The following is a 27,433-nucleotide window of genomic DNA, read 5'->3' as shown; positions in this document are numbered from 1 at the left end:
CTATTAGTGTTTGCAGGCTTCAAGAGAAATAGATAAAGAATTTTTATATATACTGTATATGTTAACCCAATAAAGAAAATGAACAGATGTTAAAATTGATTCATCACAGTATCACATTCTTACTAACCACCGAATAAAACAGCTGTAGTGAGTGGGTGTTTGAATTCAGTATCATCAGTATCATTCTCTTTTGTTTGATTGAAAGCCTTTGTTCTGTTGCTCTGCCATCAGTGTGTTAGTGAGTAAGAAGGCAAATGCAGAGTGGCAGCGCTATTGGCAGGATGTGCAATTATGTTGTATACACTGACACCTGGTGGCAAAGAAACTTAACTGCACTCTGTGGTGCAAGAAGGAATTTTCACAATAAGATAATTAAAGCAGCATGAATCCAGTGCACCTTCACATTTCATCAATCTATCAAACAAAAGAGTGTAATGTGACTTGAATCAGAAAGACAGCAACACAGATTCATGAAAATCTACCTTTATTTGGATGCAAAAACTCACAACTTAAAGCAATACTGTAGCAGAGGAGAGGAATACTGATTGCTGGTTGGTTGTATGTCTGACTGTTTGGCTATGTCGTCATCCTCGTTTTGATCATCAGAAGAGGACCAGGTAAGCACTGAAAACAAGCACTTAAAATAAAAGCTTTTCAGTTACACTGGACATTATCAGAGGATTATGTCAAAAGTCTGACAATAGGTTGTTGCTTTTCTTCTTGATCTCAGTCTGGTGTTCCTGGAAAAGGTAATTTTGGCAGTTTAATTTGCTAGTTGATTTGATGTTTATAAATTGGTCCAAGCGCACACAGTTAATTCCATCCTCTGATAATGTTCATGACTGTTGCTCTGATGCAGTAAGTCAAGATAGAAGTGGTTTGATTTTTGTTACATAGAAAACTGTCTACATTGTTTTAGCTGCCTTACACATAGCAATTATTTCTCGTGTTGTCAACTGAGAGTGGCCTAGAGTCACAAGTGGACTAGAGTGGGGACTGCGTAAAAACTCAGTCTGAGGTAAAATTCTCCAAGAAAACGATAAAAACATACACAGAAAGCAAAGCATATTAAAGCAAAGCCTAAAGGCATAAAGTAATAATACTGAAGACTGAACATAATCTATTTTTATTTTCTGTACTGTAAGGTAACTTAGGTAGTTGTCACATTTTGTTCTGTCAAATCTTGCAATATAAACCGATGGTTTGATCCACAGTATGAGCTACATTCCATCATGGTGTAAACGGAAATATACACAAGGCATCTACTCGAAAGGATTGTATCAAAATTTTCTAAAAATATCTCTGGTTGGTTTCACAAAAGCAAACTGTATCAAAAGCATTGGCCGAGAGCAAGCAATATAATAGGCTTAAACCCTTATACACAACAAAAAGCAGGACAACCAATCACGTCGCTTTGATTGTGGACCTATGGAGCCCCATACAGCACATGCAATCCATTAAACTCAACACAATCAAAACACAATACGGGAAAAAAAGAACTTTTACAGCTGAACATCAGAGAGACAACCTTAGTTGGTCTATTGTGCTTCATACAGATTAGGCCTGGCCTGTCTATACAACAATCATGGGCTTCTTACTTCACAGATGTGTTCAAGCTACTGTTGAAAGTCGAGGCGTCACAGAGCATGTAACTTTGAGGATGGCAAGATGATGGTAATGTGACATGTACAAGAACATTAGCTGTGTTAGCATTTTTTTTATCAATTCATGGTGCAGCATCTTGCTTTCCTCTGCATTACACTTCCCTGTGTGTGTATGTCAGATTCTCCAGAGCTCTGTGTTGATGTTTTTTTGATGGTCTGATATTTCTGGCCTCTGTACCCTCAGCGTCACTAGCTCTGTGACGCCTCTGAGTGTACGTCTATGTGGCCTTAATGCAGGAGTTGTTTACTGTAAACATCATGGGCCATGAGGACTGCACAGGCAGCATGGTAAAACTGTAATACTGTAGATTGCACAGAAATCCTAATTAGTTAATCATTAACCTAATTGTTATACATTCCTATGTTCCATAACATTGCACATGCCTTTAATGAACACTTAGCACCATGCAACCTGAAAATGAGGTGGCTCCTGAATGCATCAAAAGTTGAAACAGGCCATCTGTAATGATTTTTTTTACATTAAAGTGAGAGTCAGTGAGAGTTAGTGAGAAAAAGCCAGATGTTAGTTAAAACTTATATTTAATATGAACTTTTATATCTATATAGAGTTAAATATTAGGCTGGCATTTGATCATTTCTGTGGATTTAATTTATGCTGGCACTTGTACTGTGAAGGGCCCTTATTACTGACACTAACTTCAGGAGACTGAACTTGAATTTCCTTTCTTCAATAACCTTGTAACTGCAGGTGGTCTGATGATACTTCAGTTCCAGTTTGACCTTTTGATAACTGTACATACAGTATGGGGGGGGGGGTATCATGTACAGTAACCTGATAAAAACCTCAGCAGTGCAAATGAAATGATGTTGGGATTGCAGGCTTGGATTATTTTGGGCCTGGCTGTTGCGACTCTCCAGGACTGTGTGGATAAATAACACATAAGTGTCATTTGTTTGTTCTGCTCAAAGACATACAATAAGCACAGATTTCATGTCAGCCATTCAGTCCTGTCTGAGCAAGCCTGTCTTGGGTGAGGAGATTACCATGGTTTGAACTTGTTAAAGGGTGAGATTGAGATGATGCTAGGTACAGTGGTGCATACCACCAGAGGTGGTACAGTGTACAGTGGTGTGTCTCGGTCTGGCTGTAGCGCTCACTCTACTACTCCTCAGCAGTGTGAGGCAGCTGCTTCTCATACAGGCTGAGGACGTGATGCACAAATTGGTACTGCTCACACGTTTGGATCATCCCACCCCTGACAAACACACAGAAAGACAAGCACAACAATTCAGATAGAAAAAAAATATGTTTTGCAATTTGTTTTAGCCACACTAGCGGTGGTCAGTCAGTCCACCACTTTGGTCCAGACTGAAATATCTCAACAACTGTAAGATGAATGTCCATAAAGTTTTGTAGAGACATTCATGTTCCCCAGAGGATCAATACTACTAACTTTGTTGACCCTGTGACTTTTCCTTTAGTGTCACCATGAGGTTGATGTTTGTGGTTTTGAGTTAATGGATGAACTTTTGGATGGATTGCTATGAAATTTGGCACAGACATTCATGGTCCCCATAAGTTGACTTGTACTTACTTTCGTCATCCCCTGACTTTTCATCTAGTGCCATCATCAGGTCAACATTTCAGTTTGTCTAATACTTAGATTTGATGTTAGCATTTATATGAAAGCACAGCTGTGCCTACATACAGGTGCAGGTTTGTAAAAGGGTATACTTAAGGTATGCTACATCTTTGGTATGGCATTCATCAAAAGCTATGTGTGCTGTCAAGATAGCCTGTTATACAACATTTACTCATCCTCACATCTAGATGATCAGGTAAAGTGTAAAATGTTTGGTAACTCCTTGTAACTCCTTTTTTTCATAAGACAAGTTGTTGCTGTAGCCCAGAGCTATGTAGTTGGCTCTGTCTTAAAGAACAGTTTGAAATTTGAAAATTCATTTCTTGATATTGGAATTCAAAACAGAGAATTCAGCAATAAAGGCTTTTTATATTTTCTGTATACTTTGCCTTTTTTGTTTCAGTTTCTACGTCTTTTGTTTGTATAAAATTGTAGTTGTTTTGTAGTTGCTTACCTTAATTCTAGTCAACACTGCACTGATGCCTCATGCATTGAATTTGCTCTAATATGTTATGTTGTTATATGTTTTTTTGTTTGTTTTTCTTATACATTTTATTTATATGTTTATATTGAAGTAAAACTGGGTCACCTTTTAACAGCTCCAGCAAAGAATAAAATGTTCATTACATTTTCTCAAACAGCCCATTCAACACAATAGACCACAACATTCTGACTTGCCAAACACAGGTGTGACTAATAACACTAATAACAATGTAGGTGAGCCCATGCAAAGCTGTCGTGCACGCTGGCTCACTAGGACAGTACCCTTAGATTAAATTATTAGATACACCTGTGCTTTTCAGACTATGACATTGTCAGATTGCTATGTGTGAATGAAAGAGGTTCTGCAGCCAAAACATTTTGTGGGGAATATCTGCCTCATTTATACTCATGTGAAAACTGTTAACTACTACACAGGGCTCTCATTTTTTATTTAAAAAAAACTCTTGAATTATGTTGCATATGTCAAATGATGGACTTAGTAATTTAGTGTGATGACTCTATTTTGACTGTGATGTTTGATTGATTGGCCGTTGGTCATACATACATTGATTTTCACAAAATTTTCATTTTGGGGTAAACGCCCAAGAGACTTAGCTTGTGATTTGGAACATAATCAACTTTAACTACGTCACCTGGGCTTTTATGAGAGCTTTATGAGACCTAAAGATGGACATGAGCATGTGCACAGGCTAAGAATATCTCACCTGTCCAGACGGAGCTGGCAGGTGGTTCTCAGGATGTCAACCACACCTTCAGTCCTCAGCTGCTTGCACAGGATGGAGGTGGCGATGAAGCAGCCAGTTCGACCAATTCCAGCACTGCGGAGAATAAGTTGGAGAGGTGAAGGGATGGAGCAGGGTGGAGGGTGGAGAAGATGAGAATGGATGGATTGGTTTATTGATTAGCACTGATCCCTCTAATCTGACTGATGCCAAATATTCCCTGGAGAAATCAGGCGGGAGCGGAGGATTGGAACGGACAAATGAAAAACAAAAACCGGACAAATGCTTTGCTCACAGAAAGAGTGCCAAGTGTTTTCTATAGTAAAAAGAAAAATTCAACAATTTCCCCTATGCTCTTACAGTATATTATCAACTGGGGTTTATTATTGCCCATTTGACTCAGAGCCCTCTGAACACATATTTAATGTCTTTCAAATTAACTCAAGCTAAAGAACAAGTTACTTACGTACCTGCAGTGAACAATTATAGGGCCGCTGGAGGGCGGGGCTTCCTCTCGGGCCCTTTCCACTTCCTGTACCAGTTCCAGCAGGGGTGGGGCCTTGTCTGGGGTCTTCTGATCGGGCCACGAGGTGTACCAGTACTGCTGCAGACTGCGCTCCTCCTCGCCACACTGGTGAAAACACACAGTCACGTGGACACATAGACAGACATACAGGCGTGAAATACGGATGTGATCATGTTGTGCACACGTACACGACACGGACAGACAGAATGATTTTTGATCAGCCCGTTGCTCTGCATGTATATCCAAATTGTTACCTTGGTGTTAGTTGCTACGACAACAATGAATGCAGAGTAAGACAGGAAAAGAGAGTGAGGGTTATAGAAAAGAGTTTACATAGTCTGTTTCTCCCTTGCCCATACTGTACATAATCAGATCTATCAGCTGCCTCTATTCTGTGAGTGTCAGTTCGACAATAATTATTAATCCTACAGATAGACAACATAAACCAGAGGAGTTGAATAAACAACAAGCTTTTAACTCAGAGCATAGTTGTATAATGAACCCCTGGTGCTTAGTAATCAGATGCAGGCTGCATTTACTGAATTATCATGTTTGGCTCACTGAGTGCCGGTGCCACCATGACCCTAAATTAAATATAAAACACTCATCATGAACACATGAATGGAACTGAAAAAAGTATGGCTATATCAGAACATTGAGTAAACATCGCCCAAAACACATCTGTGGTGAGTCTGTAAGCACCTTGACAAGCTGATGAAACAGTCCTATAAAAACATTTACTTTGGGAAAACGAAAACTTGGGTAGGGTTTGCTTGGTATGCTGAGAACTTAAGATCACAATCTGGTGTGATGGCAGATGGCATGTTTTTATTACATGGTTCATATTAATCTTGAGATCAGTGGCGTGGACACATCCAATCATCTGAAAAAAGTGTTTTAACGCACTGCAAGGTGTCCACAGATATACTGCAGCTAAGATCAGCTAATGCAACATGTGTTAAAGGTTTGGTTCGCACATGTTCTCAACAGTTGTACAGTGTTTTCTCATTGTCCTGTTTTATATAGCCATGCAGAGAGTTCTGGTTTTATTTGTCAAATTTTCTGTAATTTCTTCTTTCACCCCAATACAATGGAAGTGAATGGACTTTCATTTATGTTGCTCACAGTATTCAAATAAATTTGGTAGACAAATGTTCCCGTCAGGACTTTTCATCTAGCTCCAGGTCTCATTTTTATTTGTCCAATACTTTGATTTATGACTAAGTACCTGCAAAACTACTGATGTTCCTATCAGCCTCAATCAGTCATACTTTCTGTATAGTGCTAATTACCAAATGTTAGCACGCTAAAATGTTAGACTAAGATAGTGAACATCGTTAATATTATACCAGCTAATTATCAGCATGTTAGCATCGTCATTGTTAGCAACAATGTGCCAAAGTAGAGCTGTTGGCATGGCTGTGGACTTAGCTTTGTTTTAATAAAAATTTCTTATGCACCAGAAATTCAACTCCATTTACTTCTATTGTATTCATCAGTAAAACCAAAGCTATCTGCATAGCTAAATACCACTACAGACTTTTTTTGGAGCCTGTTTTGACTCTTTAACTTGTTGGTTTAAATACTCTTGTGCACTAAATTCACCCTTATTGAGTGACATGTAACTGTCTTTGTGTTTTACCTTTAGCGTAAACACCCTAAGACTGTAGTCATCCTCCTGAGTTACCGTGACGACAGTGATCTCGATGCCCTCATGGGTCACAGTGTCCTCGGGCCAGTACTCTGCACATTTCTGCAAGAGACAGTTGACACACAAGTGGATATTTTTACCCATCCCATTATCACTGTAGCTGTGCATTTATCCATTAATGCATCCATCATCATCATCATCATCATCATCATCATGATCTTGCATTTCGCCACACTGACCTCGTTCTTCTCCTCCAGGTTGGTGATCATCACGATGATTGGGCTTCTCTCTTGCCACACCATCCTCCAGAAATCCCCCACTGTATTCACTGTGGGACCCTGGGTGGCAATGTATGCATTCTCCACACCCCCATAACCCTGCACACACACACACGCACACACACACACGCACACACACACACGCACACACACACACACGCACACGCACACGCACACGCACACGCACACACAAACACACACACACACACATTCAAAACACTGTCTTGTCACATATAGTTATCAGTCTCTCCTAATTGTGAGCAGGACACAGTGAGAACACAGGGTTAGATCCACAGAGAACAAATGAAGTTACAACACATTTCAGAGCCGATTTTGCTTGTAAAACCACATATTTTCACTTACTTTGAGATAATTAGCATTGATGTAGGTAGTGAGGAAATCATCTTCGTCCTGTGACTTCAAGATCACTCTGCTGTGTGTATCTGCAGTTGGACAATGCAGGATTATCATAAGAGAGATAGAAGGGTTGTACTTGTAACACAGGGACAACAACAGAGCATATATATTGTATTGCGTATTACAGCTCAGTTTTATTTTATTGGTTCACATCTTTTTGTGTGTGCTGTGTTTCAGTGTGAGTATCAATAATCTGGTGCACAGAGACAGACCTTTCCCAAACACATCTGTGCTAAATAGAAGATGAGCGTGTGAAATTATTAAAGGGAAGCGGCATAAAAAAGCTTCTTACAAAATTTATAACTTCATGATCCCTTTTTTAGTGATTGTTCTAACTCATGTTGAAGCTGTACTCACTGGGTAAGATGGTTTTGTAGCGATTCTTTCTCACCAGCCCTGGGTAGTTGTACTCCTTAGGGTCCACAAAGTTCATGGGAGTTTCCTGCCGATGGACATAGAACAATTGGTGCAACAACAATCAGCCCTTGCAGAAATGTAGGGGAAGTCCTAGTCTTGCCTTCTACAAGGCAACAAAAGATTATGAAATAATAACCAAGACATTAAGTCATCCACTGCCCTTCACACTAAACTGTTGCTGTCAGATTGTACGTAACTGAAAGGCTGTGGGCAAAATGTGTATGATCTTTAACGCAGATCTTTCTGCCCAGCAGACCCTGGAATCCTCTGTAGGTTTGAATTGTATGCAAATATGCCGGTATCTCTCCTTCCTTCGCCCACTAACAGACAGTGGAAAAGCTTACGGGTGTGTGCAGAGTTCTACTGGGTGTTTGTGTGTGTGTGTGTGTGTGTGTGTGTGTGTGTGTGTGTGCATTTGTGCCCGTGTCTATGTGTGTGTCAGAGAACGTTTTTTCCAGTGAGTCTCTGTTCATCTCTGGTAATCTAAAGCGTGTAGGTGGCTGAGCTGCTGCTGCACTCACATAAAACTCAGCCTGCAGGCTCTGATCATCCATGGCCCGTGTGTGTAGCATGGCAGGGGTCAGGACGTGTGTTCCCTGTCGGAGGTACTCTTGGGCCGACTGGTCTCTCGGGGAGAGCTGGGCTCCGTAGCCATAGGGCTCAGTGCAGCCTGGTGTACACATGTCCAAGGTCAGGGAAACATTGGAGCCTCTCCTGTGTGATATATACAGATTCAGACAAATGCATGTAGATTAAAATATTTGTACCCATCTGCTATGTGACAATATGGAATTCAAAGATGCAGATATAAATGTAAAACAACTTCTCTTATTCTAACCTCTCCTGAAGCCCCACAGGTGTGACAGTGAGGGTGGCGGCGTCTCCCTCTGTCTTGGTGTCTGTGCCCATGTCAAAGACCGGCGTCTGTGGCACAGGGTCCAGGTCCAGTAGATCCTCCTGAGCGTCCGTCCACTCTGACAGGGTGAAAGAGGGCTGACGGCTCACTGACTGACGCCGATCACCAATGTCCCTCGCTACTGTTTCTGACGACCAGAAGCCAGTACCGTAGCGCCACTTATACACCATGTTGATGGCCTGAGGAGATGTACAGAAAAATGTAAGACGTGTTTCTCTCTTCAAACATGCATCTATATAAACAAATAAATCAACCGAGCAACTAGTCAGTCTGCAAATGAACAAATTAATAATCCAGTCTTTTCTAGTTTCTAGACTGTCCTACAATCCAATTTTAGCATAAAAGTGAATGGTCTGTTTTACCATGATAATACAGATGGCCACGCCGATGCCTGCAGTGCCCTGAATGATCCAGTTGTGCTGGTTGGTGTTTACCACCTCCCTCATCAGCACCATGGACTGGCCAGTACAGAGAGAGAGAGAAAGAGAGAGACAGAGAGAGGAAAAGGCAGATAGACTCAGCAAACACTAGATCCATCACATCTTCAGCGTTTGTTTCTTTGAGGTCTCCATCCAAAACAAACTGCAGCAGCTCAAGGTCAGAACCAGGACTGACACTTACGTCCATTCCAAAGATCGGGTGGCACGGTAAGATGAAGCCAAGGTAGAAGTCGATGACCTGCAGGGCTTTGTAGATGGAAGAGAGTGGTCCGTTTCCTTCCATCACAAAAAACACCCAGTACCCCTGGGAGCAGAAAAGGAGGGAGGGCAGATTGTCACAGCTCCAGTCATTCATGCACTGGTAATCAGGCAGCGCTGTGGCTGCTCTCAGGTGAAAAGTGAGCAGAGTAGAAAAGAAGATGGCCTATTGCGTAGGCATAGAAAATATGTAAATTGACCACATGCAGTTTGGTGTCATAATCATGGCTGCATTTACGAGGCTCTGTTTATATGGTAATGTTGCACCTGTCCTTTTTTTTCTTGAATGAATCCAACATGAAGTCAAGGGAGACAGTGATGGAAAGAGCATAAAAATACTAACAGTGTGTCCACTAGCCAAATAAAAAATTATTTCCCAACCCTGAATAAAGCACTTTAGAGAATATGACAATGTAATGATGCACATGAAAAGAAAAATCCATGTGAAAAAATAAGGGTCAAGTTGAGAGAATACCCAGTGCTCAAGTGTGAAGCTGTCATTTGAATTGCTAATGTTGCAATTACACGGCTGGAAACCAAAGATCGTGCATGAAAAAAAAAAACATATTCTAAAGCAGACATCTACAAATGAGTAAAAGATTTTGTCCACTTTTTATTTCATTTTTCTGGTTACAACTGATGTCCATTCACGTACCGTGACTTGGGAGACAACAAACAGTGCAGCCCAGCAGTGGATCTCAATCACAAGTGCGCACACCTTGTGCATGAACACTTCCTCTCCCTGTGGGCTTTGGCCTCCTGTGGGTCCGTCTTTGCATTCTGGGAGTCCATCGTTTTTAGGGGCTCCGTCGCCTATTTTCTCAGTCTTTGTCGGCTCATCCAGCCAGACGGGGTCCTCGTCAGGCCTCAGGAAGATGGAGTCCTCGGTGTGGGAACGAGTGGAGCTGCTCAGCCGGCGGGTCATGATCCCCCTGTTGAATAAAGGTATTTTACATGTCTTCCATTTTTGATCACTGGGCTTTCACTGCTGATTCTGATTCTTTTTTTTTGACATTTGAAAATCTAACATGACAGTGAAAGATGAAAAGTGATGCTCAGGAATGATCAAAAAAAAGAAAAAACACTGCTTAACTGAGGAAAATATCCAGTGTGTGTTGTTTAACACTCTAAAAGGCCAATGATATCAGTGTTGTTTTTAATGGTTTTAAAAATCGGCCCGTGTAGGATGCAGACTTCAAATTACATACTGATTACCAGTTCAATGATGTGCTAGCTGTGTCAGGTTGTGTGTGTGTGTGTGTGTGTGTGTGTGTGTGTGTGTGTGTGTGTGATTGTGTGTTTTTAAATGAGCGTGTATATGACAGAAAGGGTTGTGTTTATTCCACAGGCCTATTCAGATGTATAGCTAAGCGGCTTGGAGTGGCTCTCATCTCTGGATCCTCTTGTCTTGCTCAGATTGGACTCTGTTGTGTGAATGTGTTTGTGTGTGTGTTTGAGAGAGAGAGAAAGAGAGAGAGAGAGAGAGAGTGTGTATGTGTGTGTGTATGTGCGTGTGTGTGTGTGTGTGAGAGAGAGAGAGGCTCTATTGTGGAGAGATGAGTCAGGGGTAGCGTGTTTACAGCCCTGTCCGTCGCCTTGGCAACAGAGTGGCTCTCATCTCTCTCATCCGTCCTGAGCATTATCATCTACTGACAACACAGACACATACATACACACACACACACACACACACACACACACATACACACACACAGCTTCTCTGTATCAGTCAGCAGTGTATTCAAAGCCCTTTTCCGCCCTGCTCTTTTGTCCTTCAACCATTAATAAAGGTGTTTTGTACATTTGGCTGATTACCGCCACATGGTCTGTGCGGATGTGTGAATGCGGGGGCTTGTGAGAGTGGTGGTGTACTGTTTGCGCACATATCGCTTTTGTGTGAATGTGTTGCTGATGGCTACATTTGTAGCGAGTGAGTTTAGTGAGTTTTCATCAATGACTACCGACCCACATTGCCCAAGAAGGTGATTTCTCAGTTGGCTTACTGGATTATGAAAAAACTATACAGCCGGTCACATGACTCACCTATGATAGATGACAGGGAACTGGGGAGAGAGTCAGATCACATGATCAAGTTAAATCCTGTATCCTGTAGCAACCAGCCGTTGTCAGCCATTGTGCGGCAGAGTGGAATCTGAAGGACAGAAGACAAGATCCAAACAGTTCATCTCATGTGTTCAGAGATAAAGATGGAGTTACAATTTATTTAAACACATTCTCAATTTTATCACAAACTGCTACAGCAGAGACACCTTGTGACTCTAATTCAGCTGGTCACACTGAGACAGCGTTAGCAATCCAGTTTCATCTAAAGATGGATCAGAGTAGCACCCTTGTCAGCTCCCAGCTGTGCTTTCATGACCGGCGGATGGTGATGTAAGGTGACACAGTAAACTGTCAATATATCTTCCCCTCTCTTTCTTTCTCTTCCTCTCTCTCCCTCCCTAACAGGCAGGGATGATTGGAGCCAGACTAAGCAGACGACCTCAGAAATACATTCAGCTCCAGTCGAATCAGTATGCATAAAGTCAAGCCTTCTCTGCTCTCCTCTCTCTATCGTCTCCAAACCTCTCCTTCTGTGCCACTGGACCCTGTTGAACGAACGGGGTGAGCTCAGCGGAATATGAGACCACACCAGTAGTGTGTTTGTGTGTGTGTGTGTGTGTGTGTGTGTGTGTGTGTGTGTGTGTGTGTGTGTGTGTGTATGTGTGTGTGTTTTTGTGTATGAGTGCAAGTGTTGAACAGAGGGGAGCAGCTTTGAGTCCTTTTCTATCTCCCTTTGCTTGCTGCGAAGGTGGTTTTGAAGTGATGACGCCAGGCCTGTAGCCATGGCAACGTGCATATATACAATGTACACACACACATTTAAAGTATGCGCACACATACACACACAGAGATAGTGTTGTATAAGTGAAGCTGTGAAAGTTCAACGTACTTCCATTTTTAAACAATAGATGGACAGGTAGATGAGTGGATGGAGGGATGAATGGGAGGAAAAGCAGCTCTTTTTGTGTGAAGGTTGTCTGAAGCAATGACGCAGTGAGGTTGGCGTTTTGGTAACTGTGGCAACCAACATACTGTAGTGTGCACACAAACACTTACACACACACACACACACACACACACACACACACATACACCTTGGCAGACACACTGCATGAAAAATGAAAAACACAAACATATCTGCACTGGGAGAGCAGTGACAATATTCACGTTTGTCTAAAGAATTCTGTCTCTCTTTGCTTTCATTCTTTGAGGTAAATATCTTTGTTTTTCAGTCCCTTCCTTTTGCTGCTGAGAGTTTGTTGGCAAACTGTCTGGTACATTTAACCAACGCTATTGCTAGGACTTAAAAATACTGTCGGAGGTCATAAGCCCTCCGACATCAGAAAAATTTGACCAGACACCAAAAACAAATTCTAGTAACAAAGTATTCTTTTAAACTGTTAACCATTTAATGAATTTGTTTGTATTTTACACCCCACCCTGCTGTATCAAAGCTATTTGTCACTACCAGAAATTCCAGTGGGGCAATACTAAATAATCTTTTACAGGCCTAAAAGTTGCACAGTTTATATATAAATGATAAAAATACTGGAAACAAAATGTAAAATGTAATATCCAAAATTGCCAGAAAAAAATACTGAGCACATTCCCTCAGTATCAGCAATGGTAACTACAGCCTTGCATTGAATAAACTCTTTTTCTCTTTTGTTTCCCTTTTGAGATTTCAGATCTGAGTTTGTTAAATCTGCCTTATTTCACAGTTTCATATATATTCCATATGTTCCAGCTCTTCATTCAAGCTTTACTTGACGAAAACATTAAACCAACACTTCTTGTTTTTTTATGACTACACCACTCCATTGAATAGAACTGTTTTGTCTGTGCATTTTTAAACACATTTCCCCACAATTCAGCTTCATCTAACGTATGTGGTATCTTTGGATGACGGTCCGTGATGATGGTTGTTATTAATACACAGAAAGTGTCTGTTTTAGCTTACACACAATGCACACTGAGAGTGACTGACAATAACAAATTGCGATGAAATGCTGTATATTGTAGCAGAACCCCTTCAACAGGCTTGATCAATGAACATCAATTAGCAATGATATTTCTATTTAAACACACTGTTTCTGAATCATGTACAACCAGGCCAAATGGATTTGTGGCAAATAGCCGAAGTCAAACCTGACAGCTGATTCAGCCTCATTCCTCACTGGAGGTCGACCGTCTTTGGGTCTTTACAAGCACCACCCCCTCAGTCTTCAAATAGAGTATGTGCGTAGTGTTTCCATTGATCTGCGTCCATTCAAAGCATCCAACATCCAGCTGAGTTTAAACGGAGCCATACAATAAACCTGTGGCCTCTGTCCCAGGAGAACCACATGACCAGGAGTGACTGTATACTGTGACAGTTGTGTAAAGCTCTTTCCTGGAGTCAGGAACAAGGGGAATTAACGTGGTCTCCTGTTTTGTTCTTTTGGTGAGATGGCTCACGGCTCAGCTGGCTCATGTTTTACTGGATATCCCTGATGCTTCTAGTGTCTCCGTCTGGAAAGACGATGTGTCCAAATCTGCTTTTCTACTCTATTTTTAAAAACATTTGGCTTTTGTCCTAATCATTAAAGGAACATTTCAGTTATACAGCATTTCCTGTTTCCAGGTGAACCAAGTGAGTGAAGTATCGAGCATGCTGTTGAAGTGCTCATGTGGCAGGGAGACGAGGTAAGAGGAAGCTCTTATTGAAAGTGATGATGGGATGGTAATGTGAGATAAAGTCACGAGGGCCAAGACCTGCCTCATCAACCTTTCTCTCCCATACACACACACAAACACACTCACACAGATAAAACCTTGATATTAATACACACATAAGCTCAAAATGACCTTAAAATGAAATACCCAGCAATCCTGCAGCTTCCTCCTGTATATCACACAGACAGATAATCAATCAGCTCTATTGTTTACATACACTCCCACAATCTCTTGCAGCAGCTCCAGGGGCATTTCAAAGAGAAATCTCATTAACACACATATAAACTTCAGCCTAAGCTATACTGTGTAAATAATTGAAATGTGCTGCATAGCAAATTGATTTACAGGCTGCTGGAGATAAATCTGGATTCCTTGTGACAAAGGATTGTATTACATGATTGCACTGCATCAAAACACCAGTGCAAGAATGGCATTCTCTGGCAGTCATTCATACTAAGACAAAACACCATTCATATCACGTACATGGCTACGGTGAGCTGGAGCGGCCACACAGTGCAGAGCTGGATGGATTAGTAATGAATCACCCAGGGAGGTGGACTGTTGCATCTCTCTCTGGTAACTCCCACATTGTCACACAGACATGATACAACACAGAGGAAATCAAGCTTTGTATAATAATGGTGAGAGAGGAAATACACAGTTAATAACAGCATCAAAGAGCCAACCTGTTGGCAAATGATCAGTTTTAATAATCTGAGAAAAAAACACACATACACATACAGAGCCCACTTCACACATCCCTACCTTTTCACAGCCAGGAAAGCGCAGCAGCCATATGAACCATGGGGGCTTTGCTGAGGAATTGGTATTCACCTCATGTCGCACAGCCACGGAGGGGGAAAGAGGGAGAGACAGAGGGAGGAGAGGAGGGCTGGAACAGTCACTCACCCAGAGCCTTAAGTCTGGTTAGGATAAGTCCTCTTACCTGGCTGAGCCCGTCTTCACATCGCCATCTGCCGCTCTGCTCCCTGTGAGCCAAAAACAAGGAGCCAAACACCAAGAACCACGCCAATCCCTTTACTGCTCCTCTGTCTGGGAGAAGAATGAATGTGTTTGCATGGGGAGAAAGGAGACAGACCGACAGTGAGAGACAGAGAGAGAGGCAAAGGATGCGCGTGAGGTGGGGAAAGGCAGAATCTATGAATGTGGGTGTGTGTGTCTGTGTGTGGAAGAGAGATAGAGGTATGAAAGTCTGATGGGTTTTCTTTTGTTTGTATCCTGGAGGAGAGAGAGATCCACAGGCGGCAGCTTCGTCTAGGTATATGCAGCAAGAGGCTGTATGGTAGCCTTGGCAACAGAGCCAGAATGAGGGAGAGCAAGCAAGGGAGTTGGATAGAGAGGGAGGGAGGGAGGGAGAGAGAGAGCAAGAGAGAGAGAGACTCTGCGTGTGTATGTGTGTGTATTAATCACATTGTGGGGACATAAATGTGTTCATACAGTCACATTACGGGGACCCAGCTCCAAAAGGTCGTTCTCACAAGGTAAACCTTTAAGGTTTAGGATGAAGGCTAGTGATATTCCATATTGTAATTATGGTACCAGCACAAATCTACCACTAACAATTTCTGTGTTGCCAAAAGGCTGATACAGCTAATTTCTCTGTGCCATAGACACCAATGAGCCTCAACACTGCACTGGATGACATTTTCCTTCATTAATGTGAACATAGGCACTGTAGTTTAGTTTGAGGAAATCCCACATTTACTGTCCCACTGACGTAAATACTCACTAAAGCACCGAATGTGTATTAATCCACGACAGAAAATAGTCTTCAATACGTATGCTCTTTACCCCAGTTTGAATAACATTCGTTAAAAACTACAGTGCCCTGCTGGTCTAGGAAATTATTTAGCCTTTTTCCAAAAAATGAAACAATATATTCATTACCTGTCTTTAAAGATTTGTCTCTCCACCAGGAACCAGTAGGTTTGGGTTTGAGAGAAACAGACTGGATAAGGATGTCGAAGAGCATTGTTAGTTTTGGTGTTTTCATTCGAGAAATATAGAATATTTCCAGCTTTAGCTTGTGAGGAAAGGAAAGTTTCTGAGACTACATGCAAGTCAATCAATCAAAATCAATGTCCTCCTAAGATACAAAAACATGTTTGTGTGTGTGTGTGTGTGTGTGTGTGTGTGTGTGTGTGTGTGTGTGTGTGTGTGTGTAGTTGGGGGGGTCGGATCATAACACATCACTGAGCAGTGAACACCCCCCACTGTCACCTCCTCTGCGTCCAAGCTGTAGGCTCTGCCACCCACCTCACTCACCCTGTTTCTCACTCATCTCCACCCCCCACCTCACCTCCAACCCCCACCAACGCAACTCATTGTCACCCAGGTCTATACTCTTTTTTCCGGTCGCCACCGTTTTTGTTATCCCCATGTTTTCGCTGCTCTTGCTCATCCTCTCGTGCTCTCCCTCTTGCTTTTTACACTCTCCCCCCTCCGACTCTGCTCCTCTCTCTCACTCTCTCTCTCCTTACAACCTCCTGTCATTTCTTGTCTCTCCCCTCTTTAGCGTGTTGTGCTCTCTTTCTCCCTCCTTCCTGTCTTGCCATATGGTAGCTTTTCCCTGTCAGCTCTCTGATCTGACCAGCAGAAAACAGCCCACTATTTAATCAACACAAATACTGGGGAAGCACAAACACTACGTCATTTTTTTTTTTTTTTTTGCTTTATTAGCATGACAATACAGCTTTGCCAAAGCAGGTTGGGTAATGTTCACAGTGTTAGTATAATAATTCTGATGGTAAGAAAAAAACAGATATAAAAAAAGACATATTACTACAGTATATAATATATACTATACTATTGTGTAAATTGGTATTCACATACAATAATAAAAGACACAAATATTTGCAAACAAGTCATTTAAACCTGAAATAAATTACTTTTTGGCAGAAACACAAACACAGACATATCATCACTTTTAAACAAGTTTATGTGGCTAACGTGTTAGCAAACTGTAGCTTATTTACACGTTATGTACATGTTTGTGAAAACCTGATGAATATGTCCAAAACTGGTCCCAACCATTTCACTGCAAGTCACTCAAGGTAAACCTCAACAGCCAATAACCCGTGGCAGATTATCAAGGAACCTTCAGTGACCAGAAATTGAGAAAGACTTTAATTAAATTGAGACTGAGTGACCACAATCTGGAAATATCTTTACTCTTTTTTGCCAAGAGTTCATATGGTAAATACATAGGAAGCTAGTGCCAGCAGCTTGTTAGCTTAGCCCAGCAAAAACTGTGGGACACAGGGGGAAACAGAATAGTCTGGCATATCATACACTAAAACCTCAACATGTCATTCTTAGCTTTTGTATAAATCAACCAAACAAGATATAATGTGTTAACTATTAATTATTGTTATTAATTAATTATTATTACACCACATCTCTTTCAGGCACTGCCAAGATGGTGATTGCTTCAAAACAACTCCTCAGAAACCTATGGGTGACGTCACGGAGGCCGCGTCCATCTTTATGTACCGTCTATGTATTTAAGATAAGGACATGAGGGTAGCGTGAGCTTATCAATTTAGAAAGAAAGAAAATAAGAAAGTGTTCCAAAACTATTTCACAAAGATTTGATTAGTGACATATAGGTCAAATCATACAGAACATGTGGGTATTTGCCTGAGGAAGATGCTGGGTTGAAAAATAACTAAGAGTTCAAAGTCCAGTGCGTGGGTACCTTTCTGTTGCATGTGTTGGTATCAAAGGTTTTGTTGATGTGTACACAACCAACTGAATCCTATTGAAAAACAAAAGAAAAAAAAACTGATTGCAATGTAACTACAATATGAAGGCCCCTTCAAAATCCTTGATTCTTTAACTTACCTCTCTTCGCTATTATTTTGACCACTACCATTAAAGCTAATTGCTAAACTACATCTCATGTTATCGAACATGCTTTTCTTTCTCTCTCTCTTCCCTCTTTCTTCAGTATTTATGACCCACTTCAGAGTCCTCTCCTCTCCGCCCATATATCTCTCCCACACATCCTCGCCTTCCCCACCTCGCACCAATCAACTAAATGAACTCCTCTTTCCTTCCTTATCTTCTCCTCCTCATCCCTTTTAAAAAAAAAATGATCTCACCTCTACACACAAACACACAAGGTCATTGTCACACACTATAAACAGTGAATGTGAAAGCATCATCTAACCTAATTAATGATAAATGAGAAGAGGCAGATATTCAGCGGCCTTGAGCTGTCTGTTTCTCTAACAGCTACACTGAAAACACCAAACTGTTACATCACTTCCTCATTGTCTCTTTCTGTGAGACACATTGACACTGCATTTTTCCGAAGCCATTTTACTGTAATGTGATATTTGAATTAAGGTTAATTTAGTATGGGGAGGCAAATGAGTAGTTTAAGAATAGTTACTTGCTGGAAAATTTAGATTAAATAAGAGCACAGAAATCACCAACACTGTAATTTGCCAAAATAAAACAAAACATATACAGACACACAATTTTATATATACTGTATATATATATATATATATATATGTGTGTGTGTGTGTGTGTGTGTGTGTGTGTGTGTGTGTGTGTGTGTGTGTGTGTGTGTGTGTGTGTGTGTATAAAAACCTGAGTGTATATCAATGAGACACTGGAGGAGCAGCATTCCTCTGGTAACAAATGGAGGCATCTAGTGGTCCTAATGGCTCACTGCTGGTATCTTAACTAGTACCCAGCTGAGTCTGTCTCGTTGTTACATGCCTGTGAAGTGATGTTTACTGGGGTAAGTTTAAAAAAGTTAATTAATCTTAAAGCCTTCCTGTCTGTTACAAAACCGATGCCAATCTCAGATTTGACTGTGACTCATCATGTGACATCCAGATGAAGCTATGCAGCTTCCAGCCTGCCTATCTGGAGCCATAAAACACAGTCAGTCTAACACAGACAGCCGGCTAATCTTGCTGCACATTTGCATTGGGGGTAATCAGGGAGCTGTAAAGTGTTCATCTGATGACCACAAGCTGCCGCAGTCACCTTGTTTCCTGTAGACACACTGATACTACAGAGAATTAGATCTGAAGGGAAACGTTATTTCCTGGAATGCTAAATGAAATAAAGTGCAGGTTCAAGCAAAACCCAAATCAGGCGCCACAGGTAAAAGGAAAATGTCATTACTTGTCACTGATACAATGGTGATAGCAGTTACCAGTTATGTACTCAAATGCCTGTGCAGTTGCAATCAAAAAAAGAACAAATTAAAAAGGAACTTTACTGATTTACACATAAGCTCAGTTTACTGGTTTTCTGGCCGTGAGAAGAACATCTGAGCTTGTTAAACAGGAGGAAACTTGAAAATAAACTTAAACTGGAACTTGAAATAAAAATGGGGGAGTTTGAGAAATGTGGGCTTTTATCAGGTAGTGAGGGTCTTACAAACAGATGCTATTGGTTGCATTATGGGAAATGTAGGATCCAGTAGCTTGATCCATGCTGGGGACTAAAAGTAAGGATGGTTGGCCTCTGCTGCTTTGATTTCTACTTTGAATCTACCTCATGTGAACCCTGCAACTTCATGGAAGTGCAATACTGAATTGCTGAAGTGCTTTTTTAATGAATGACCACTTGACTTGAGAGGACACAAAATGATATGTAAAATGTGATATGATGCTAATAATTAGCAATTAGTTAAAAGCTGTGTCCTTGATTCAGAGTTATTCAGTAACTTGTTCAGGCACTAACTAACTAACTCTTCATTAGTTCATGATTTACTCTTCACTCACTTCTGGTAACCACTCTGGACTTTGTCCCTTATGTTAAAATGTTACCATTAAAAACAAATTCTTCATTCTCAGTACTTTACCCAGAAAAATGTTTTTTTGAGGTTTTGCATACTTGAACTAAAATGAAAGTAAAGTAAATAGTCAGAAAGTAGTCATCAGTAGTCCTCCCATTTCCTGTGTTGTTATGTAAAATACTTTTACACAGCTCTGTCACATGTGGACCAGAGATATGAACATGCCTGGGGTCGGAAAAAGTGATATAGCTTAACCTACTGTATCATGTAATTTGTAATTACATATTAGACAATCATGGCTATGAAGGGAAAAAAAATAAAACACCGGCAAGTGTCTGACCCAATAATATTATGCCATTTACAGTAAAATTAGAACAAAGTGTGGAGGATTAATACAGGGTCTCAGTTTTCCTGTTTATGTAATGTATCGTAAATTACTAAATTTTTACTGTATGCATTTTATCTTCGAGTGACTGTAAGTTGGCGTGTGCTTGCTAGGCTAATATTACACCAAAGATACTGAGTATGCAGGATTTATTTTATGCATCCTACAGTGGTGACTGTGTGTCGTTGTGTGTGTGTGTTTGTGACAGAAAAAGAAGAGCGAGAGTCTCTCTGAGACTAATCTGGGGAGCAGAATAAATGGAGAAACCCAATGTCTTTAATAGAGTTTTTAATGGAGTGTGCAGAGATAATGTCTTTCGACTGCATCTCTGCCCTCGCTGCAGGGCTCAGTCACAGCGACCTCGCCATGCCACCGCTGTTTGGAACCTCTTCACAAGATTGTATGATCCTTCTGAGGGACTTCAGACAGGACAGTTTGAAATGCTAGATTGGAAGTCCCTGTTTACTCCAGTGGTCAAATCTAAACAACAAGCTCTGACAGCGAAGATATAAACAAACATGTTCATGGGTCATGGTGGCAATTATGACCATTTACCCAACATAAACAATGAAATGAGAGTCACGCAGATGGAGAGATCGAGGGCAGAGTTACAGTAGGAATATCCTGCTAAGATAGTGGCTGTGACCATCTTTTATTTATTTTATTTTTCTGCACAAGCGTAATTAGAAAACGTTCTGTTTTTCCCCAAAGTACACACAAATGGAAGGGGGAACAACCCTTGTCTGCTCTCTACTGCGACAGTGTACAGTCAAACAGAGGGAGTGTGATTCACACTTCTGTAATGTGTGAGGACTCTGCAGTTCTGTAGATAGAAGAGTTCAAGTAAGTGTCTTTAGCTTGTGAGGGTGAGAGGACGGAAAGAGAGAGGGCGGGTGGTAGTGGGAGAAGTGCAGAAGTAGGCCTATAAGCTATATGAGGAGAAGTGGGGGTCTCTGATGGGGGAGCAGCAACAGGAACAGTACTGTAGATCAACACTTAGCAGTAAAGTCTTCATACAATTGAACTGATGTTGGGGCTAACTTTAATACTTTTGGTGAACTATTTCAACCATTTACTGATACATTTAGCGCTAGCCATTTGAACTTATAACCTGTTACTTTTAGGAAACTCTTCTAGCCATTTATCTCTTACCTTCCACTGCCCTAGACGATATGATTAATTGTGTTAATATCTGTGCTGTAATATTTATGAGTTGTAAAACAGGTCTGAATTTCATATTTTCTTAGTCTGCACGGGGAATACAATAGAAATGGCGCCTGTTAATCTAACCATGATGAACATTCTGCACCCAGCAGTTGAGTCTCCATGGAAGCTGCATCACAACTCTCCATAAAACTCACAGTATGGATCCTGTCAGACTGGGTCATGACCTCTTGATTAAAATACAACCAGAATGCCACTCCCTCCTCCCTACTTAAAGCCAGTTAGAAGTGAAAGCAATGATGTTGTAGTTTGCCTTTTTTTGGTGGTTAATTTGCAATAGTGCCATGGTCACCAGCAATCTAAAGTGACTTCAGAAAAAGACATATATATTTAAATATCTTGCAAAGACAGAGTAATTTGACTGTGTCGAAGTCTGCAGGAAAGTTATCCAAAAAAGTGTTTTTCTACAAGAAGTTATTATCTCAATGTTTAGTTCCACTTGTTTGTATATGTGTCTTTGAGGTCTCAGTCCATCACGGTCAACTGTGGTGGTAACTACTTGTCAATCCGCATTCATGCTACTCCTCCTTAATTGAATATCAGCAGTCTTGCAGTGTAGTATACGTGGAGAAAGACAATTCAGTGGGTATTTCCTTGGGCGTTTTCCTTGGACCCAAAGAGCAAAATTATCTCAGTTGGCAGCAGATAGTGTGAGCAAACATCAAACAATCCGTGATTCCACAATGTTTCAGGCCATTTTCAAATTAGTGATCAAAATGTCAGAGAATCATCATTTTATCACACAGATAGCTGAGGAAAAGTGGTTGGTTTAATCCATTTAAAAGCATCCACTCACTAATCCCATGCTGTGAATAAAATTGCTCTTTGTGTAGCTAATGTTGAGGTGAGAAACTGTTTCAGCACCTTTACGTGGGATAGATGACTCAAAAAAAGAAAACTTAACTTCTTTCTCATGTACTTAATGACCTCCTGAATTGCTTTCACTAAAACTGTGCAAATTACATGTACAGAAAATATCTAATACATCAGCAAAAAGTGGTGTATGTGAGAGAGATGGATTCAAAATTACGATGCAAAAAAACTAAACTTTTTTCTTCAACTGAAACACTTGTTTGAAAATCTCTGATTAACACCTCCAGCTTGAGTTTGTGGCTGATGGCCAATGTACACATGTATATATTTTAGATTAATTAGGAAATTCCTCCATTGTCTTCATTATTTGGTCTGGAACTTGAAATGCTTTGGTTTCTTTCCTGCTTCTTTCAAGGAGAGCAAACATTCAAAGGTCCACCTTTTCAGACTGATGTTTGAACTTGAACTTGGTCAGTCTGTGTCAACTGCTTGCTCTGTTCTTTTGAAGTTCTCTCCAGCTACACCGAGAAGATATGTAATCAAAACACCACACCATACAATGTAATCGGACAAATTTTATTTTCTCCTTCTTTTCCCTCTGTTTGTTCTTTGATTATTACAATACAGAATCTAACACGGCCATCAACAGGTAGTGAGTCTGTTCAGGCAAATTAACAGCATTTATAAATAGACACCGTCCCATACAGTGACAATGTCTAACAGCAACTGTACAAATCATGTGAAACCACACTTACATAAAAATTGGACCTTGTCCCTTTGTACAAATGTAATGAATGTCTGATTTGCATTATATCTTATATCTCGTTTTGAGTATACGTCACACATGGAGAAGTTTTTTTTTGTTTTGTAGATAACAATGGAGACACAGAAGTGTAAAATACAGGAAAAAAACAAAATCAAGTCATTTGCATTTGGTTTGCCTTTTATGAGTAAATTACACAGTTTTGGTTTGCACTTCCCATCATTGGCTGTGGGCAAATGAATGTGACAAACATCCAAATAGTCCAGATAAAGCAAACAGCTATAAAACCTTATAGATTTATTGTGTGCGCATTTTGGGAACAATACATTTATGTTCTTGCTTGCCAAGAGTTAGATGAGGCATAGCTAGGCTAGCGGTTGCCAGATGTTTCCGATCTTTTTGCTAAGCTATGCTAACCAGCTATTAACTGTAGCTTCACATTTAGCTGAAACATATGAGACCAGTATCAATCTTCTCATCTAACTCTCAGCAAGATAGCCAATGGTGAATTTCCCATGTAACATGTAAAACCTTTCTTTTAACATAGATGTCATGTCTCAGTCTGCCTCTTAGGTCATGTATTCCTTATTTTTTCATTTGTGCAGTGTTTGCTGTTATATTTAGGTGTCTTTTACCTCTCCTCTCGTTTCAGATTGCCACACTGCCCTTGTGTGTGCCTTGTGGTTTACCATTTGTTTCAGTGGGTAGCACATGCTCTGTTTTTTACCATGCTAATGGTGAGGCTCTAGGTACGGCAATGTCAGTCTGACCACCACTTAAATGCGGAATGAATTTCAATGAAATTTTGCAAAGACATTCATGATCCTCACATGATGAATCCTACTGACTGCAGTTGATCTTTTGACTTTTCATCATCTAGTGTCTAGTGTCATCATCATGTCGAATTTTTTACTGAGTTGAATATTTTGATTTTGACAAAATGCCTGCAAAATCACCAGCCTCCGCTGCACTAGCATGCTAACTTACTAAAGTAAGATAATTAATTTGTTAAACATTATATCATTATACATTTTATGTGTGGCCATCACGGCAGCGCTTGACTCTGCCTAACTCACTGTGTGGAGCCGAGACTTTGGTGCCTGTGGAAAGTGGTGACTTGAATTAGCTGAGGTGATGCTTTGCAGACAGCTAGCGACTAGACACTGAGCGGCTTAACAACTGTGACGGCACCCACCTGTCACTCAAAGTGGTCATGCACTTAATTATTCAGAATTTTGAGCCCTTATAAAATTTAAATGGATAAGTTGTATAAAAATTCACCTTCTGTACAGTTTTCATGAAGGGGGACATTAGCGATAGAGACAAAATCGTTTTTGTACCAGGCTGTAAACATGATTATTTCTGCTGTAATTGGGCATTTCAACACAAGAGTTTAATTGACTTTTGGAGCCAGCCTCAAGAGGCCAGTTTTTGGCACTTCTGTGTCAGCTTCATTTTTCAGCCCTGAGGGTTGCCGCTTGACTGTATATGTTGACTGCTGTTTTGGTGTTTTAGTTCAATGCAAACAATAGTCAACATGTAAATTCACCATATCTTAGTTTAGCTTATTTTAAATGTCTCTTATTTTATTCTAGGGAAATTTAAACCATTTAAGTATCAGTAAATGTTCTTCCCATGTATGTGATGGGGGACCATGGCGACATGGCTGGGAGCTAATCCACAATCAACACATTTAAGAGCACAAAATTACAGAAGCGAACTGAATTTGCTGATGTGATAGTTTCAAAGAGTTTTTATAGATGTTTTGATACTTTTTCTCACTCAAGCTGACTACAGCCTCTGTTATATGCAAGTTAACACACTGTCACCTCTCTAGCAGGTGGGTTGAGTGCTCGATACTCAAAAGACAGATTTTGGGTGTAATATTATTTAAGTTTCACAAAATGGAAAGACCCAGTACTTCAAAGCAGCAGGGAAAGTCTTAGCTGCGAACTGCTCTGATGCGCTCTTGCAGCATTAACACCTCTTAATACTTGTCTTGTGTTACTAAAGATGTGCTGTGGGTGTGTGGGTGATTTTCTGACCTTTAAATAGTACACGGGATGCCGAAGCTGCCATCGCTTCGTGACAGACAGTTTCATAATGGCTGTTAAAAGAGGCCTGCTGATGTTAGCTAATGGAGATAGAGATGATATGAAGTGGTCACTATGACCCACCATTCCCAAGGAAATGTTATGTAATCCTCTGGGGATTGTTGCAGCATGCCTGGCTGTTTTTCTGCAAGACTGCTCTGTCCAGTGGTGCTTTTGTTGCTGTGTACAGTATAAAGTATGTATTTTTTCTGTGTTTGTCTTGTCTCCTGCAATCTAGGTCAAGAATCAAGAAGTTTCATGCAAACATACGCCATTTAAACCTTAGACCTAAGCATCAAAGCCTGACTGAACTTAAGTTAAAGCACGGTGATACATACAGTGCTACTCATACGACAGTTTTGCTTTATATTATATTTTTCTACTAAATGATGGAGTGCAAGAACCTGTTTCTGAGTCTTATTACCTCCCATCAATATAACATGGTCATTATCAATACATAATGTCCCTGATGCTTTGTTGTGGAGGTGTCTGTGCTTGTGAAAGATATTCATTTTCTCTAATACTGTACAGGTTACATCTGGTCAGTTCTATTTGTAAAATTTTCTTCACAACTTCTCTTTTACACCACTGCTCTTTTTATTTTGTTTCAACATCTTGCATATGCAGTGTACTAAAACTGAATAAGACTGAACCTTACCTCCTTTCCACGGAGAGTAGCAGAATTTGTTTTGCAAGTTTTTATGAAAGTAAACATTCACTATTCACGTGGTTTGCCTTTGTTAATCTGTTGAATATTTGCTGAAATAAACCCAGATGTCTACTCTCCATAACCCTACAGTATCATGCTCTGGCCACTCAACTTCCCACAGTACTCTGCTAAATGTCAATGGTCTGGTTCAAAAAACTGAGAGCATCATTTGTAGTTGCCCGATCAGGAATTGGCATTTTGTCCTCACTAAAATCCTTCTCCTGTCTAATTTTATATCTTTCTTTTTTGTTCTTTTTTGTCCTCTTAGTGTTATCTATTCCTACATTTATTAATATACTGTTTCATTTAGTTATTCATGAGATTATGTTAGTTCCATAGGTTTATTCTAGCGGTGTGACGAGATCTCGTGCCACAAGATCTCCCGATATTGAAACATGACAATATTTCTTGTCGAGGTGAAAAGCTGTCTTGCGATATCCTCACATAACAGTAAACATGAGGGAGTTGGAAGGTGAAATTAGCATAGGAGATGCCCCCGCCACTTTTAAATCGTTTGTGTGGCAGCATTTTGGGTACCCGGTGGAAAAAATAAACGGAGACTGAGTGACAGACTAGGCACAAATAATATGTAAGCACTGTAAGAAAATAGTGCCGTACACCGCGGCTAACAGCAGCACTATGCAAAGACACCTACAGAACCCCCACAGCTCTCCACTAAAATCAAGAAAACACTGAAAGGCCAGACAACACTGACAAATGCCTTTGCATCTCAACTTCCACAGTAAATTGCTAGAGCCACGGTAATAACAAGAGACATCCGTGTTTTCATTGGAGCTGATATGAGGCCATTTTCCTTTTTCGGCGACTCCTCCACACAATGGAGCCGAAGTACAAAATCCCGAACCCGGTGGTCCAGGAACCTCTACAAAGAGTCCAAGGCCAGGATTTTGTACAGACCCTGAAAGAGGTAGAAAGCACCGCCATAACAACTGATGGTTGGACTTCTAGGGGTATCCAGAGCTATATCACAATTACCAGTGACCGGGAAATTGGAAATGTTTTACTGCAGACTCGCCCACTTTTCGAGTCCCACACAGGGGCAAACATAGCCGAAGTTTTACAGGCAGCTGTTACTGACTGGGACTTAAAAGGCCAAACCATGGCATCGCTGTTGTGACTGATAATGCGTGTAATATGGAGGTGGATGCGCACGAGGCAGACTTGATGTAGCACATGATAAACCTTACTAAAAAAAAAAAAAGACTAAGAAAAAGTGTTAGTTATTTTTGTTATATATATTGTTTTTGTTTTTTTATGTTCAATTTGTGGAAAAGAGTTCAGTTAGAAGGTCACACACAGCTTCAATTAGAAGCTAGAAGCTCATGCATAGTTCATGCACAGTTATAAGGTCTGAAGAGACTCTTGAGAAATCATACAGGAGAGAAGCCAGTCAGTTGAGTTTGTGGCAAAACCTTTTACAGTGCTTATATTGTTGTTATAAAGTAGAACTTAAGTGACATTCAT

General features: G+C 40.6%; 1 protein-coding gene across 1 annotated transcript; it reads right to left on the bottom strand.

The window, feature by feature from the left end:
- Positions 1-501: 501 nt before the first annotated feature.
- On the bottom strand, positions 502-15,397 carry ptpn5 (protein tyrosine phosphatase, non-receptor type 5). Its single transcript, XM_022754370.1, has 14 exons — positions 15,123-15,397; positions 11,441-11,549; positions 10,053-10,329; positions 9,321-9,443; positions 9,062-9,157; positions 8,622-8,878; positions 8,305-8,497; positions 7,724-7,808; positions 7,313-7,392; positions 6,911-7,048; positions 6,663-6,773; positions 4,965-5,125; positions 4,477-4,590; positions 502-2,881 (listed from the first exon to the last, which is right to left on the bottom strand). Exons 3-14 carry the CDS (start codon positions 10,320-10,322, stop codon positions 2,788-2,790), a joined length of 1,722 nt encoding a protein of 573 aa, XP_022610091.1. The 5' UTR covers positions 10,323-10,329; positions 11,441-11,549; positions 15,123-15,397; the 3' UTR covers positions 502-2,787.
- Positions 15,398-27,433: the final 12,036 nt, after the last annotated feature.

Source organism: Seriola dumerili, unplaced genomic scaffold, assembly GCF_002260705.1.
Source record: "Seriola dumerili isolate Sdu_G_001 unplaced genomic scaffold, Sdu_1.0 BDQW01000219.1, whole genome shotgun sequence".
Classification (NCBI taxonomy): Eukaryota; Metazoa; Chordata; class Actinopteri; order Carangiformes; family Carangidae; genus Seriola; species Seriola dumerili.
The sequence above is the reverse complement of the archived record's forward strand: the minus strand, read 5'-3'. Positions and strand labels throughout refer to the sequence as shown.